Source organism: Pteropus vampyrus, unplaced genomic scaffold, assembly GCF_000151845.1.
Source record: "Pteropus vampyrus isolate Shadow unplaced genomic scaffold, Pvam_2.0 Scaffold383, whole genome shotgun sequence".
Classification (NCBI taxonomy): Eukaryota; Metazoa; Chordata; class Mammalia; order Chiroptera; family Pteropodidae; genus Pteropus; species Pteropus vampyrus.
The window spans coordinates 1,859,815-1,877,247 of record NW_011889164.1 but is presented as its reverse complement, the minus strand read 5'-3'; the positions used below and the strand labels follow the sequence as shown (position 1 = coordinate 1,877,247).

The 17,433-nt window shown below is 35.4% G+C and overlaps 1 protein-coding gene and 1 pseudogene across 3 annotated transcripts in view; one reads left to right on the top strand and one right to left on the bottom strand.

Moving 5' to 3' along the window:
- FMN2 (formin 2) overlaps window positions 1-17,433 on the top strand; it is a 402,924-nt gene that overhangs the window by 129,746 nt on the left and 255,745 nt on the right. For all 3 annotated transcript variants that reach the window (XM_011380009.2, XM_023523198.1, XM_023523197.1), the window contains exon 4: window positions 6,379-6,434. In XM_011380009.2, coding sequence (XP_011378311.1) covers window positions 6,379-6,434 — 56 coding nt within the window. The remainder of the gene's footprint in view (window positions 1-6,378; window positions 6,435-17,433) is intronic.
- Window positions 7,482-7,601, bottom strand: LOC111731549 (annotated as a pseudogene).

Here is a 17,433-nt window from a genome sequence, read left to right as displayed (position 1 = left end):
TACATGCTGGCTGAAAGAATTGTAACCCACCTTTGCTCCAACAAAGATTTGAAGAGCTGATAAATGTGGCAGAATCTTTTTGTGTAGAAATTCTAAAATGTGTGTTTATATGCTTGCTGAAAGAATTGTAACCCACCTTTGCTCCAACAAAGATTTGAAGAGGTGATATATTCCTAAGGTATGGAAAGGATTACAATGGAAAGTAGATCAAACTGAAAGGAATTTAGGATGCAACAATAAAATGAAGCTGCGATGTAAGCTAGCGTATTGAAATGTGTTTCAGAAAGACATGCAATTTTTAATTAAATTAAATTATTGTATTGTATTAGTTTCAGGTGTACAGAATATTGGTTAGACATTTATGTAATTTATGAAATGATGCCCCTGATTACTCTAGTACCCACCTGGCACTACACACAGCCATTAAAATATTATTGACTACATTCCTTACGCTATACTCTACATCTCCATGAGTATTTTGTACTTACCCATTTGTACATCTTAATCCTTTCACTTTTTTCACCCAGCCCCAAATCCCCCTTTCCTCTAGTAATCACCAGTTTGTTCTCTGTATCTATGAGTCTTTTCATTTTGGTTGTTTATTTTTTCCTTAGATTCCACATATAAATACAACCATATGGTATTTGTCTTTCTCTGTCTGACTTATTTCACTCAGCATAGTATCCTCTAGGTCTATCATGTCATTGCAAATGGTAAATTTCAATTTTTATGGCTGAGTAATATTCTCTTGTATATATGTGCCACAGCTTCTTTTTCCTATTGACGAGCACTATTGATGATAGATTTTTTTTTCCATATCTTGCCTATTGTAAATAGTGCTGCAGTGAACACAGGGGTGCATGTATCTTTTCAAATTAATCCTTTTTTTTTTTTTTGATAAATACCCAGAAGTGCAATTACTGGGTCATAAGTTTCTATTTTTAATTATTTGAGGAACCTCCAGACTGTTTTCCATAGTGGCTGCACCAGTTTGCAATCCCACCAACAATGTATGAGGGTTTTTTTTTTTTCCACATCCTCACCAACACTTGTTTTTTTGATTTATCAATGACAGCCATTCTGACAGGTGTGAGGTGATATCTCATTGTGGTTTTAATTCATATTTCTCTGATGGTTAGTAACCTTGAGCATCTTTTAAGACCTGCAGTTTTTAAAGGTAGTTGGAAATTTACCCCTCATGTTTAAAGAAGATAGAGAAATGGGAGCGAATCTACATTATCTTGTATGTCCATGTCCATGTGATTAAAAGCGATAGTCTCTCAGAGAAGCACAACTTTTCTGACCTCTAATATTCAAAAGAAATATTTCTTTTTCTGGGTGTCTACCCCAAAAATTTGAAAACATTTATCCGTAAAGATATATGTATCCCAATGTTCATTGCAGCGTTATTGATGGTGGCCAAGACATGGAAACAGCAAAATGCTCTTCAGTAGCTGATTAGATAAAAATGTGATTCACATATACAAGGAATATTACTCACCCATAAGAAAAGATGAAATGCTGTCATTTATGACAATATGGATGAATCTTGAGATAATTATACTAAGTGAGATGTCAGACAGAAAAAGTTGAGTACCATATGATATGTATATGATATAAAGTGGGATATAAACCTGAAAGCAACAATCGAACAAGATGAACAGAGATCATAGACACAGACAACAGTTTACTGATTAGTGGAGGGAAAAGGCTGCGGGGAGGTAGATAAGGATAAAGGGGGTCAGATAGGGGTCAAATGCATGGTGCCAAAGGAGATTTGACTTTGGGTGATGAACACACAATGCAATACATAGATGATATCTTACTGAATTGTACACTTGAAACCTATATAATTTTATTAACCAATGTCACCCCAATAGATTTAATAAAAAAGAGGTATTCCTAATGGTTACTAATAAGAGAGATTCTGTGTGATGTAATGCAAATACAGGGTCATTAACTTATTTCCAGATTTAGTCCAACAACTTTAACACATGTTCAACTGGGATAATACAGAAATTCTGTAAGAAGTCAAAGGAGGGTTTGATAGCATTCTTCCTCTCAACTTCTCACGTGATCAAAGGGTATAATATACTAGAATGGATTGACCGTGTGTCCTGTAGATCTTCATTTCTTTTGTTTTCTTTTTTCTTCTTCCTTTTTTTGTAAAGTCAGCCTTTTTTTTTGTAAAATATGCAAGCTAAAGCCGGTGTAGATATCTTCTGTTGGCAATGAGGGGAAGATTCAAAATATTAAATAATCAAACAGACATAGGGTTGGACCCTTTTTCAAAAATTACATGTTTAACCCTATCTTCATTTGTGGGGGGACATGTTATGCCAGAAATAAAAACATCCACCATTTATTAGGCAGCTAATCATAAGTCATAATAGTAAAATGAATTTTGATAAATTATTTTTCAATTAAATTGACTAGATTTAAATCAAATTGATATATACCATTAAAGAAGCTTTAAGTTAATAATATATAAGTTCATTTTAACTTATGAAAATGTAAGTGTTTAGAAACTACTTAATTTATTTTTAGAAGGCATATTTTGTGTATTTTAAAGGAATGATTTGATTTATTTTTCATTCAGACAGAAGCATATCTTATTCTTTTCTCATTGTCCTCTCTCTGCAAATATAAAATTCACCCAAGCGTGTTTTGTTCTATATGCCATAAACTTATTTTGTGATGATAGATGATTTCTGAAACATATTTGGAATTGCAGGGACCCCAGAGTTTTAGATTATGCTCAGAAGTTTATGCGGTAACTTAAAAACAATAGAACATTTAAAGTTTTGTCAAGAATGTTTTCTCTCCTACTTCTTTTCACAGTAACGTTTTTAAAAGAACAGTCTAGTTTCTTAATTCTTAAGAAGAGTGAGTGGAGTTGGCAGTTTTGAATGTACTCTTGAGAGAGTTCTCACTGGGTCACTCTTTAAAAACAACCCTCACTGGCTATTTGATGAATATTTAATGGGGACCATCTGTCAGTTCCAGAACTGAGTGCCACTTTTTGCCATTTCTCATGCTTTTCTTTTTCTCTTTTTTCACTCCCATTCTTACTTTTTTCTCTGTTATTTTTCCTTCTCTTTACCATTTATTTTTTTCTTTTTCTAATTGTTCTTTCATTTTACCCTTTATTTTATAGTACAGATATTCTGTATGTCTCTTTCACCTTAAAATCTTCACTTTTGCAAATGGGAGAATTTTATTTTTTTAATGGCTGAGTAATATTCCATTGTATATATGAACCATAATTTCTTTATCCAATTGTCTGTCGATGGGCATTTAGGTTGCTTTCATATCATGGCTATTGTAAATTGTGCTGCCATGAATATTGGGGTGCATAGATCTTTATGAATTATTGTTTTGGTTTTCTTTGGATAAATACCCAGAAGTGCAATTGCTGGGTCAAAAGGTATATCCATTTTTAATTTTTTGAGAAACCTCCAGACTGTTTTCTATAGCAGCTGTACCAATTTGCAGTCCCACCAACAATGTATTTGCAATGACATGGATGGACCTAGAGATTATTATGCTGAGTGAAATAAGTCAGAGAGAGAAAGATAAATACCATATGATTTCACTTATATGCAGAATCTAAGGAACAAAAAGAACAAACTAATCAAAAACAGAATTCTAAATATCGTAGACAATTTGGTGATGTAAAGAAGGGAGGGATTTTGGGGGGCTGGGAGAATGGGGTGAAGGGTTAAGGAAGTACAGATTAATAGTTGCTAGTTGGTCATCGGGATGGGGATCACGGCAGAGGGAATGCAGTCATCATTAATATGCTGGCTAGATGGAGGGCCAGGGGAGGGAGGGAGCAATTGGGGGCATCGTTTTATGAACTATATAGATGTCTAACCAATGTACTGTATACTTGAAACTAATTTAAATAAATAAATTTTTTTAAATGACAAAAAAAAATTATTCACCCTTTATAACTCCTATAATTCAACTAATGATTTTGTCGAGAGCATTTTGACATAAATTCCTCTTAGATGTTGTGACACACTGGTTCAAGGAAATAGCATAGTGAAAGGGATGGGTCTGGGAAGATGGATTCAGTTCAAGTGGCCATTGAATCTCACAGAAGGGGCTGAGAGTTTAGGTATAGGTGTTCACAGTATTGACTGAAACACCTTTTGTAGTTCATTGTTCTGGTAAATTGCACATGTCCTTATCAGAGCCCAGGAGTTTGTTTTCTTGAGTCGGTAACCAGGTCTAGGACTATAGAATAAAAGCTGGGAAACACTGTATGCATTTCCGGTGGGAAGACCTGTTAGTGTTCCAGCAGCAGGTCCTGGGGTCACTCGTGTACTATCTAAATCGCAAGGAAAAGAAGAGAACATTTTATTTTCTACTTTTATTTTCTACTTTTATTTTCTACTTTTAGTCACCCCAGAACCTTGTCTGGAGGCTGCTGTGTTTGGGGTTGGTGGTATGGGGTTTGGAGGTGACTAAAAGTAGAAAATAAAAGTATTTCAGAGTTTGGATTTGCTTTAGTGTTAATTGATGGCTAGCTTTGATGTTAAAGGTGTTTATTCAAAATTGGTTAAGTCTGGTGTTAAGTTTAGAGTACAGATTTGTCAGTATAAGAGAGAAGGATCCCTTTTTGATCAACTCAGTGAAATACAGTGTTTGGGAAGATGGTTGTATTGTAAGGCCACTTACTACTCTATTGTCATAGTGACATCTGTTGGTAAATGACGATGTCATGCTATTTTTAGTGATTTTTGTTTTGAAAGATAGACTCGGATGAGGTGCAGATATTAGCTAATGGCAAAGTGGTATCCTCTCTCTTTCCCTACTGCAGCAACTCACTCTTCATGGTGGCACTCACTTTCATGGTTCGATCATTCTTTTTTTCACTCCTTTTGTTCCCTCTTACAATCACTCAACACATATTTTAAACATCTGTTGTGTGCCAGGCACTATTCTAGGACCTGGGGATACAATAAGGAAAATAAATCTACAAAATATCTTTAGTCATGGAATTTTAGTTTAGTTTGGGTAAGAGAGATAATGAATGAGTAGGCAAGCAAGGGAATTACATAATATATTGTGTGATGATCCATGTCATAAAGAAAGTAAGTGACAGGGAATGGGGATGCTGGGGAGTGGGTGGGATTGCTACTTTAGGTAGAATGCCCATGGAGGGTGGAGCAAATCCCAGAGGGAAGGAACAAGGAAGAGGGGACTGCAGATCCCTGCCGCTGCAGGGATCCCATGGAGAGAGCATGGCTGGTATGTTAGAGACGCAAGAAGGCCATGTGGCTAGAGCACAATGGGCAAGTAGAGAAAGGCAGAGATGGTTAGAGGAGTCAGCGAGTGTGGGCGGATGAGAGAAGGCTATGGGCCTATGCAGAGATTGTGCTTTATTAACTAAGTGAAATGAAAACTTGCAATGTAGTTTAGCAATATGTTATAAAATTTAAATAATAAGTATCTTTTACTTTTCTATAGCATTGTCACATACATCAACTAAAATGCTGCTAAATTGGGACTGTCTAAATTATCCCCAACAGTGACTGCTATATCTTGTTATGTGTCTGGTCTGCCTGCCAGTTGGGGATGGGGAGCACTGTGACAGTCAGGAGACAAACTCTAGTCTTCAGCTTGCCACCAACTGCTTGTATCATGGGCTCAGATTTCTTACCTGTAAAATGTAGACGATGCCCAAGACGAGTGGTTTTCAGACTGGTCCATGGAGCACTGGGTTTTCACGTAGGCCCTATTATTTTTATTTTTATGTTTTTAATCTTCTGTGCAAGTTCCACATAGAAAAAAGTGTCCCATAGCTTAAAAAAAATCCTGGACTTGGATATGCCCAGCATGAAGATTTTGCAGTCTAACAGACTCCAACATGACCTACTAAAGGATCGAAATCCCTACATAGTGCTGTCACTCTCCTGGTGACAGTGCTCATTCTCTCACTGAAATCAGAAGGTATTTTGTCAATAGTTAGGTAAAGCATTTGAGACTCCATCCTTCAAGGTTGGTGAGCTGGGTTCTGTCACTGTATGGACGTACGCTAAGTGAATAAAAAGTGAATGTCTTAGCAGGTACTTTCTGGCACAAAATAGACTAGGAGTTGAGAAAAGTAACTGATTGATGTGTCAAGAAGGGCCTTATAGGCCTATTCTAATGTTAAAAGTAATAATGACACGAATGTTGGTTATTATATGTTTTATATACTGAAAAGCAGTCCTGTACTCATTATAAAAACAGTATAAATGGAAGATAAACTGAATGTTTTTGGTACTTATAGTTAAACATAGATTTTAGCTGGTTTTATTTTCTGATCAAAGAAAGGGGAAAATTTCTTCTTTAATATATTGACTGTCTTCTTCCTTTCTAACCCAGAATCTCAATCTGCTGTTTTGGAAACTCTGAAAAATTGTTCAGATGCTGTTCAGCAGGTAAGAAGATCTTATTAGGATGTCAAATCCCTTTGTCTCTTATTTGTCTTAAAATTGTGACAGACTCTGATTTACCTTCCCATCTGCCCAGCTAGCTAGGCCACCCTCATTTCCCTAAGTCTCCAGGGTGATCCAGTCTGGCGGAAGGGGATGTTCTCTTCCATTTAGACTTTGTAAAGAAAAACAGCCTTGACGTAGAACTGAGGACAAGCTTTCCGGGAGCCTCATCATTCTACATCCAGCCAAAGAGAGGAACCCACAACAGCTGGCTCTAACAGGAAATGGTAGCCCTTCCAGGAAATGTCATGTGGAGATGTGCTTGGCCAAACTAATAGTCACATAGATAAGAATTAAGAAAAAATCTCAGAAGTTTTGTAAAATCAACATTCTTAACTTGCTTTGGTGGATGAAACATTAGTTAGCATCTGTTTAATTTACATAGAAACTATTTTTTCTGCCAAAATTTATGTCTTTCTTCTTTTTTTCTCTTCTTGAGAAAAAAAAAAAAGAAAGGAAACACATGGAATAGTAATTGTGGATAGCAATTGCTCTTTTGGATATAAAATCACTTAAAAAATTTACTTACACGTTCTCCTAACTATTCTTTTGAAAATAACTTAGTATTAGAAAGTGGTAAGTAATTACTAAGTAAGAAGAGTATGTTCTCTTGGGAAACGAGCAGACTCATACGTGGGTTCTAGGCTCAGGTCAATTTCTGGTTAGTGTATGACAACATACATAGGCATACATAGGCTATATGGGACATAGTGATCGTTATTCTTTGTAAAATTTTAAAAATTTGATGATTTTTGAGAATTTTCCAAGTTCAGAATAATTGCCCCTTTGAAAAGAAGCAACCCTACATCATATATGAAAGTCGTGCTCCCCCTAGAGGAGAAACAAGGATATAACATTGGTCAGTAACTTTATTTTATAATTTAGTGGTGCTTTTCAAAAATATAATTACATTGGCCATTATCCTACAAGTAAAGATATTCTTTAATTAACTAATTAATTTATCTATTTATCTTTTTTTTTTTTTTTTTACATCTACAGCATCTGGTCTTCCTAGGTAGTCTCCCGTTCAAGTACTAACCAGGCCTGACCCTGCTTAGCTTCTGAGATCAGACAGGATCGGGCTTTGTTCAGGGTGGCATGGCCATAGACTACAGATATTCTTAAGGATAGTGCCATAACACAGGTTTTCCCAACTTTGTCAGAGCAGAGACTTACATCAGGCTGGGGCACTTGGAGAGGTATGACAGACTCAACTGATGGTTTTTTTATAATTGGTCATGTGACCAACAATAGTGAATATGATGAAGGAGGATAAAAAGAGGTAAAGAGAAATAAAGTCAGAAATGATTAAGAAAAATAGTGCTCTAAAAATATTCTCATTATGTTTATAGCTTTTAAAAAATTTTTTCAGGCATGTCTAAATTGTGATTTGAGATTATGTATTTGATTTTTCTGAATTCTTATTTCCAGGACATATATTACTGAATTCTTTGTTATATATGATAATGCCTGTGAAGTCCTGGACAGAAAGTATTCCGTACTATCCACAGCAGTAAAACATGTACTGCATTGCTTCATGTATTAAGAGTCTAGCTGTAATAATTCGATATACATATATTCATGTGTATCAAATGGTAGTGATTTTTTCTTGAGCTGTGAACCATGGTAAAATGTATTGTAATAAGCAGGTAACTTGATGAGCTGAATGATGTAGAAACATGTGCTATTATAGCATAGAAACTCAAAGGTGAAATAGATTGATTTAAATGTCAGATCTTCTCCATTTCTTGTGGCCAGTGAAGTGTCCAGAAACCAGATAATATACTTAATTGAGAAGTAACAAATCTGTAAACAATTGAGGTTAAGCATTCAACAATGGCATTACTTAGTTTTGAAATTATTGACCCTTTGTCATAAGCTTATTTTATGGACTCGTTCTTTTCTTAGATGATATGTGTATGTTTCATAAGAGCATAAAGTAACCGGCCATAAGAGTGATAAAGGGAATGAATTAATTACCCAATTACCCATCTACTGTGCATCTATTTTTTTTACCATATTATCTTAAGTAATTCTTATAATAATCTTTTAACTATTATAAAATATATTTAAAGAAATTATAATGTGATAAAATGATATTTATAGAAGTGAACTTGCTTAAGGCCACAAAATTGATAAAGAGTGAGAGCCAGGTCTTACCTAAACATAGGTCCGTTTGATTTTATACCTTATGTTTTCTCAACTATGACAAAATTATACTTTTACATGGATAGTTGTCCTTTGGCTATTTAATACTATCTCGTGCCCAAATCATGAGGCGGATGAGATAAGAAGTTCATTTTGAAAGTTATTCTATTATATTTAAACTACACCATTTATGAGTCAGGTGTCAAGATACATTTTAGACGCAAAGAGAGACTATACATTTTAAACTTTTACTATAACTTTGGTGTGCTAAACTGTGTCAGTTTTACTAACTTTGATGCTTCAATGCTCTTTAAAAAATTACAATTTTATTTTTCATGGGATGTACCTTGCTTTTTTCTTCTTTGTCACTAGATGGCAGTTCTGTATCTCTGTAAATTACCACTGTGGAAGGAAATGAGAGGTTGTAAGCCGCTTTGCTCTGTTTGAGTGATGAACATAAGAGGTTTTCTGGTTCATCCGTGGCTGCCTGTGTTATTTTGTGGTCATAATGCTAGATCCCCAGGACTGCTTAGTCAGAGGCACGAAGCAGAGTTGGAAAGCACCCTCTAAGTGTTTCTTCAGATGTGAGTTCAGGCACCTGTTCTCTCAATCTAAGCACTGTGGAATTTATTGAATGAGTTTTGACTTTTACTCTCTCCCTGTAGTTAATAATTCTGAGAGCTCCATATCCCTAGAAAAAACACATGACTCATAAAGCTTTTCTCCACTACAAGGAGTGGTGTTGCCAGAGAGTCTGATGCTTAAAGCAAATACAGCTGGCAGAGCTGAAAGAATATAGCTATTTCTTGAGTGTTTTTATTGATGGCCATGTGGAATTAGGAAGTTTTAAAATAAAACTGCATTTTTCAGACCTCAATTACTGATAATCATAATTACGAGAAATATGCTCTGAATATCTGCTATGTCTAAAGAATTATTTCATAGAACCGAAATAGGACTGCCATTCAATTCTGTTGTTTTATTCTTTAGCATTCGAAATACTATTTAAACTGTAATTATCTTTACATTCTACAATATATAAATAGCAACATGTCAACTGTATTCTCTAAAAACATTTGCTCCTGGTTAAAGGTTACTGTATGGTAGCAAGGCTGGTTACCACTCAGTTTTAAAATTACATTTTTGCTTTTTAAATAATATATAAAATTCATGTTTTAAAATGGTTTCTTGACATCTTTTCCAATGTAAATGGACAGGTTGATAGGTAAATAGAAAACAATTTGACCTTTAAAAACTCTAGCTTTGGGTAAGAAGTGATAATTATCAGACAATTGAAAGTTGGATCTCTACACATTATGATATTAATTGTGACTGGCCATGTATATTACAAAGTGCTGGATAATAAAAAGAAATACAATCCTATCAGCCCTCTTACTCCATTTGTTATATAGTTTATGTGCAAATAAATTATCAAAGGTCAGAAAAAGTCTTACTATTTGATATTTCTGACAAGATCCTATCTCAGTCCAGTTTTAATCTCCTTTGAAGCTGGCTAAAAACTCTTCTCTTAGGATCCTGCTCTAATCAGGCTTCTTGGGTCTCCTCAGTGCCCAATTTGTTGGAAAACTTATTTGAGGAATTAAATATTCTTTTTGCATTGGTCCTCTGTAAAGTATCTGTTGGAGTGCTCTTTATACAATGACTGCTAAATGCAATTTATTATTAGTTTCGAAAACATCCTTATGTAGGAACAAATCAGTTAAACAGATGTGGATAGTGTGGGATAGCCTAGTTGATGGTGCTTAAGGGATTGATTACTCACATGAGTCTCAGTATAGAAAAGTTTGAAACGTAAAAGAAGTATTAGCCAGATCAGAAAAAGATGTTGGGTGGATGTATTTCTGAAGGAATAATGATAGAGACTTATAAACACAAGAAGCTGCTTGAGTTGTATTAGAATGTATTAGACTTATAAAAGGGTTGGGGGAAAAAAAACATTGTTTAATGTAAGTTCCTTCTAAACTCTAAGACAAAAAGTAATATGAATTTACATGGGAATTATAAAATAACAAAACAACAATTCACAAGGCAAGTAATTAAAATGTAAATTAGAGTAAGAAAAATAGGGTTAAAGGGCAGAGAGAGAGGTTGGGTCAGAAAAAAATGGGTTAGTCAACTTCAGAGTTTATTTTACCTCAGAGTCTGATCATTTTTAGGTACTAAAACATTTGACCCCACCAAGTCTGGGGAGGGGCAAGGTAAGAGGTGGTCTGGAAGGGAAGAGACACAAGGACACCCACGTGGAGGCACTGACATTGATAATAGGTAACATTTTGGCAAGGTTATAATAATATGTTAAAGGGAAGCAAGGATGTTTTTGGAAAGTACTTTTTTATTTTATGGAAATTCCAACTAACTCAGAGAAAAATTTAGACATTTGAGCTTTATAACTAAAGAAAAAGGAGAAACAGTTCTATCAGTTTTAAGAATGAAACCAGTTAGCATCAGGAAAGCAGTTACAATTTGAGATGAGAAAATGAAGAAATAATTAGATGCCACACATTGTTTTTGCTTTTATCTGGAGTGGTAGAGCTTGGTGGTGAAATGAAATTATATCTTTGCTCTGTTGAGTATTGGATGGTGTAAACCTTGTTTGCACTGGGCAATATTGCTGATGACTTGTGGAAAAGGGTAAATGGTTCAACCAGCTGATCTAAAGGGAAAATTGAGCTGAAATAAGTTCTCAGCTTATTTAAAAAGGATTCTTATACTTTATTGAACTTTAGTCATCATCTGTTGATGTACTATGTGCAAGGTATTTGTGATAGGTATTGAAGGAAATACAAAGAATTATAAGGTCACAGACCCTTCCATATACATGGAATGATTTGTAAGATGTAATGCAATTCTGCCAAAGTATTTAGTATGTGTCGTACTACAGAACTTAAAGAAATGGGAAAATTGTTGGGAAATTGTACTTACGGACAGCATTTTAGGAAAGGTGAAACTTTGATCAAGTCCTCAAAGTGATCATTTTTGGACAAGTGGAAGGAAGAAGAGCGAGTATTTCAGATACGAAAAGAGAGTGAATGTACAGAAGTGGAAATGAACAGAGCATTTTGGTGGGGGAGGATGTGGCAAGCACAGTCCTCAAAGTGACATGAGAGGCAGCTCAGTTTATTTCCCCAGTGACCCAGCTCTGCTCTCTACCTTTGGGGCCTAATCTTCCTCAGACGGCCACGCCTTAGCTCAGGGCCCAGTCTTATCTGGATTGCCACACTATCTCCCAACAGGTCTCTTTACTTCCAGTCATAATCCCTTCTAATCTTTCCTCCACAATTCCTCCAGAGTTATCTTTCTAAAATCCAAGTTTACTTATGTCTGATATCTGCTTAGACCCATCCAATGACTGCTCATACCCTTTGAGAAGAAATTCAGACTCCTGAGTTTGACATGAAGACTTGTCCTCGTTATCTCCGCCATTAGCCTTATCATCCACTATTTCCTATAGTGGTTTGGTTGGTTCCAGCCTTAAAAAAATACTATAGTTCTGAAAGCTTTAGCATTCTTTACATCTGTCTTTTATATATGTTTTTTTCTGCACTCCTACCTCCCTTTCTTTCTCTTCTTAATTCCTATTATTTAAAATCTAAACTTATATCACACTTTACTTCTTCTTAGACACTTTCCCTGGGGGGGGCCTCAATCTAGACACCCCATTTGATGACCCTACTCTGGGACCCCTATTATTCATCTTACTTTTCTATAAATGTTGTATTATGCACTTCTCACAGAAAGCTGTGCTCCTTAAAGCTAAGACTATCTGTTTTCTCTTTGTTCCTCTAGTATCCAACACAGTACCTGATGTTTTGGGGAGCTCAGAAAATGTTTGATGAATGTATAAATATGTAGGAGACCACAGTAGCTAGAGCAGAAGGTACTTATTGGGAATTGGTTGAAAATTCACTTTTTTTTTTTTTTTTTTTTTATTCCGTAGTGATTGGGAATGTGGGCTTTGGACCAGTTTGCTTGGGCACAAATATCAGTTATTTCTCTTTTAACTGTGGAACCTAAGCAAAATATTTTACTTTCTGTTACTAGTTTCCTCATCTGTAAGATGAGGATAATAATAACTTAAGTCTCATAGGGTTTTCATGGAATTTAAATGTATTGATAAAGTGCTTAGAAGAGTTCCTAGCACATAGTAAGCACTCAAAAATTTAAATGTTACTTTGTAATTATTATTATTTGTTATATCTGGGCAATACTCTGGTTTCCAAAGTTACTCTCATAGTATAGCTAGCTGGTCCTCATTGTTTGTGGATTCTGTATTTGAAAAATTGTCTATTAGCTAAAATTTATTTGAAACCCCGAAATACTTGCAGGGCTTTCGTGTTCATTTGCAGATATGCACAAAGTGGTGGAAAATTTGAGTTTTCTGATATGCTTTATCTCAGCTGAGGTAGAACCTAGTAATGCTTTGCTTTTTGTTTCAGCTCATACTGTAAACAAATGTCCTTTTTGCAATCTATTTAGTGCCACATTTTTTTACCTTTTTGTGCTTTCTATTGGCGACTTTGCTGTTTAAAATGCACCCCACCCCAAGAGTAGCGTTAAGTGCAAGAATGCCGCGATGTGCCTAATGGAGAAAATATGTATTAGATATTATACTTATGTATACTAAATAAGGTGACTTTAAACAGAAACACCTGAAACAAGGCTACATATTGATTAGTTGATGAAAATATGACCAAAAGCTCACAGGAACCTAACTCTGTATTTCCCATAGGAGCAATATTTCAGTATTCACTAATTTCTTGTTCACAATAATTTTATAGAATATAATGACTGTGGCTAATGAGAAATGAATTATCTCATTTAATCCTCACAGAATTCCTTTGCAGTAGGCAGGGTAGGTAATAGGGTACCACATTTTACAGGCTATTATAGACCTTATGAGCTATTAAAATGTCTTATGCTCAGCATAAGAGCCATGAGGTTTTGAGCAAGAAAGTACCATAATGAACTGAAGTGTAAGGAACAATTTCCTGGCAAAAGAATGTAGTATTGATAAGAAGAGGGAGAAGAGAGCCAGAAAGGAGGACCATCTATTAAACTTTCCAAGTATTCACCTTGTAAGGTGAGAAGAATCTGAAGTAAGGTGGTGCCATGATAAAGAAAGTAGCAGCCAAAGGTTGAAATAATGGATTTGGTGACCATACTGAGGCTATGAGTCAGTTGTGGTTCTGAAAGGGTGAGCCTTGGACCAGGAGCATCAGCATCACCTGGAAACTGGTTAGAAATGCAGATTCTCAGGCCTAGCTTTGCCCTACTGCACCGGAAACTGGAAGGGAGGCCCAGCAGTCTGCTTCAGCAAGCCTTCCAGAGTGGTCGTGGTGCCCGTCGAGTTTAAGAGCCAAAGAATTAGAAAAATGATTCAAAGATATTATCATGCCTTGGTAAACTGCAGAGCAAGGGGCTGATATATGTTTGGAGGATAAGATGCATTTTAAATTTAAGGAAAAAGGGTAATCAAATAGTAATGATGCATGTCAATTATACCTCATTAAAAATAAAATAAAAAAAATTAGCAGTGATAGCTAAGCAATCACAATATGGAAGTGAACTATTGATAAGAGAGAAAACTTGAAAATCATTAGTGCAGAGATTAGAGATCAAAGATGTAAAACTCGACGAGCTCTTCGCTTTATAGATTGAGGCCAGTGGCCATGGCCTAATGACAGAGTCCTGGGAGTTACCCCAGGTTTGGTACCCTACTCCCAAAGCATTCTAAGGGAGAGAAGAGAAGAAATAGGGAGGAGAGAAGACAAGTTATAGAAGCCAAGTGATGAGAAAGAGGGGGAGAGCGATAGTATTAGATTTGTTGTTAAAGTGAGTTTGGCAATGAGAACACTGGGGATCACCACGAAAGCGGGTCCAGTCCAGTGACAGCAGGATTGAAAGGCGGCAGCTCTACTACCCCTTTGGGTAAGGTTCCTAACTCATTCCATTCAATTTTTTGCAAACTTTGTCCTTTATGAAGTTTTTTATGGCGTTAGAGAATAGTTGCTGTTAACCTGGGAAGGCAGCTAGGAGGTGAAAAACTAAGATCGTTAATGAAAGTAAAACTGTAATAAAATAGTGTTTTCTTCCTTACACTGATTGGACAATTAGGGAATATATTGCTTTAGAATGTGGTCCAGAACCTTGCCACACTTTAGCTCAAATAACTAGAGAGAAAATTCAGAAAATATGAGGGAACCAAAAAGGCTATTTTCATTTTTTTTTCAGACCCTTTTCCCCAAAGACGTTTATTACTTCAGTTGTGGTTATTTGCCAATGACGGTGACTTGAACCTTCCCATCAATTGAATTATCAATCACTATGATAAAAAGATGTTGAAAGTAATACAGCCAATTCTGGTTTCTAACTTATCCCTCTCCCCTCCACCTCACATTTCTCATCTATGCAATGTAGGGATTGGAAGAGATTTGTCATATTTACTCCAGCTCAAAAATACTACAATTTCAGTAATTCATCATCTGTTTCATTGTAAGGATTCCAGAGATGCCACTCTCTGAGTGTGAAACTCTTCTTTTCCATAGCATGTTCTACTTTAAGGAGTCCTAGGTAAGTTACTTATCACTTACCAAATTATCTTATATTCCCTTCTTTCTCGAAATTCCTTTCCAAACTTAAAATTGATTGTGCTTTATTTTTGTGCATAATCTTATCCATTTAAAAATCTGAATTTCTTTTCTTTTAGGATCATGTATAGCATATGTTTGCTTATCCTAAATCTGGAATACTATTCATTTGTTTCAAAACCTTAGAATGTTTCAGAATTCAGAATATGACAAATAGAGAATTTATATGCTTCTGTAAGGAGTAGGATTCATATTTTACAGATGTCTACTGGTATCCTAACTTGCCAGTAATGTGGCCTTAGAATTTAGCAGAATTTGAATATCTATGTATGGTAGAAAATGAATTACATAGCTCATAGTAACATTTAAAAAATAAGTTATCACAATGTTAACTTAGCAATAAGCAGTTTTTATATTGTAGACTCGGAAAATATCTTGCTTACATAATAAAGTTTCAAAATGAACAAATTAACTTTTCAGCAAAAGCTTTTCCTGAGTGTATCTTGGCTTCCTTTTTGACAGTTTTAGCCTTAATGTTATAGTAATGTTTTCTTTTTCTGGGAATCGGATAATCTTGTATTTGGAAAAATATTTTTGGTGAACATTTTATTTTTTAATGGCATCTTGCATTTTGTGAAATGTAAGTGTTCAAACAATTTATGAGAACTAACCATCACCACCCACATATAAGATTGTACAGGAATGGAAGAATTTTGGCTGACTTATTGTATATATTGTTCAGCCAAAGTGAATGGCAGACTCTACCACTTACAATGATTTAGGGGTTTGAAGCAATACTTTTAAATACAAATAATGTTAAAATTGGCAATGTATTAGTATATTACATACTGTGTTGACTAAAATAGATTTATCTTTCCATTTATCAAGACGCACCCATTATATAAATTCTGTACAAAATTATAAAGATCACTTTTTTCTTTTCTTCTTTTACACATTTATTTATTTTAATTTTGATAGTGAGAATCATTAGCATTGGGTAAACTCACACCATTACTGGAAATGCTGAGGGTCTTTTTGAAAAGTATAGAAGTCTAAAGAAAATAAAAAGTCCATTTCTCCAATGTTAAGTCCTTTGAGGATCCGATAGGCCTCTGTCTAGTTGTCCCCTGTATAGATGGAAGATTAAGTATCAGGCACAGGACACAAGGGAACAGGCTCCCAACTTGAGGGCTTTCCGTGGACAGCAGGGAGCCTGGCAGGCTCTTGCAAGATTAAATCTGGGTTCGGTTTGTGCGGGCTCTGATAGGAAGATGTTTGCTTAAATGACCGGAGACTAGATAGCATTTTTTTCTTGATAATAACTGATATTTAGTATTTAACTTTCTTTGTTGACCTCTGCAAAAATTTTTAAAAATGTGTAACCTGTATAGAAATCAGCTCTTAATGTTGACAAGCAATGCAGCCTTTCCTAGAGAGCTCTATAGACAATGTCTCAGCCGACAGTGAATGGGTACCCTCTGAGAGCCAGCTAGCCCTTGTCTGATAGCCCTGGATCAGGAAAGCCAGATGAGATTCTTTGAAGACTCTTGGCTGAATTCAGAACCGAAGACCCTACATAGAGGTGGTTAGTCTGTAAGACTAGATGGCTAGCTTTGTTTTATAGGCTAGTCAGTTAAGGTTTAAGATGAGCTTAGTTGCCGTTCCCCTGAAATGGAAAAGGTCTGTAACATTGATTTGGGGCTGGGATTTGGCAGGTAAAGATAGGATCATAGAGAAGAGTGGAGATTTTAGCTGATTAAACGTTTGTTCTTTCTACAGTGGGAATAACGTAAGAAAGAGATAATTTCTTACCCCAACATTTTCCCCTATGTTCTCTATCTATAATAATTATCTCTATAAAAACAATTCTTTTTAAAAAATGTCAGCCTTTGCCTTTGTAGTCTCTTTGTTATCATCTTCATGAAATTTTTGACTTTACACCTTGGCACCACAAGGTTGCATTGCTGTATTTATTATAGATGCAGTTTCAGAACTGTGTCTTATCTATTTCCTCTGCCATTTCTTAGTTCTACTTCTTGTTGTATCTAGTATTTGAAAATCTTGGAAGCTTATAGATCATATCAGTTCTTTATTTTCTCAACATTTTATTATCTCTGTGCCCTCCATTATCACTTTGTTAAAAAAATAAGTAAAATACATAACAACAATATACTCTAACAAATTGA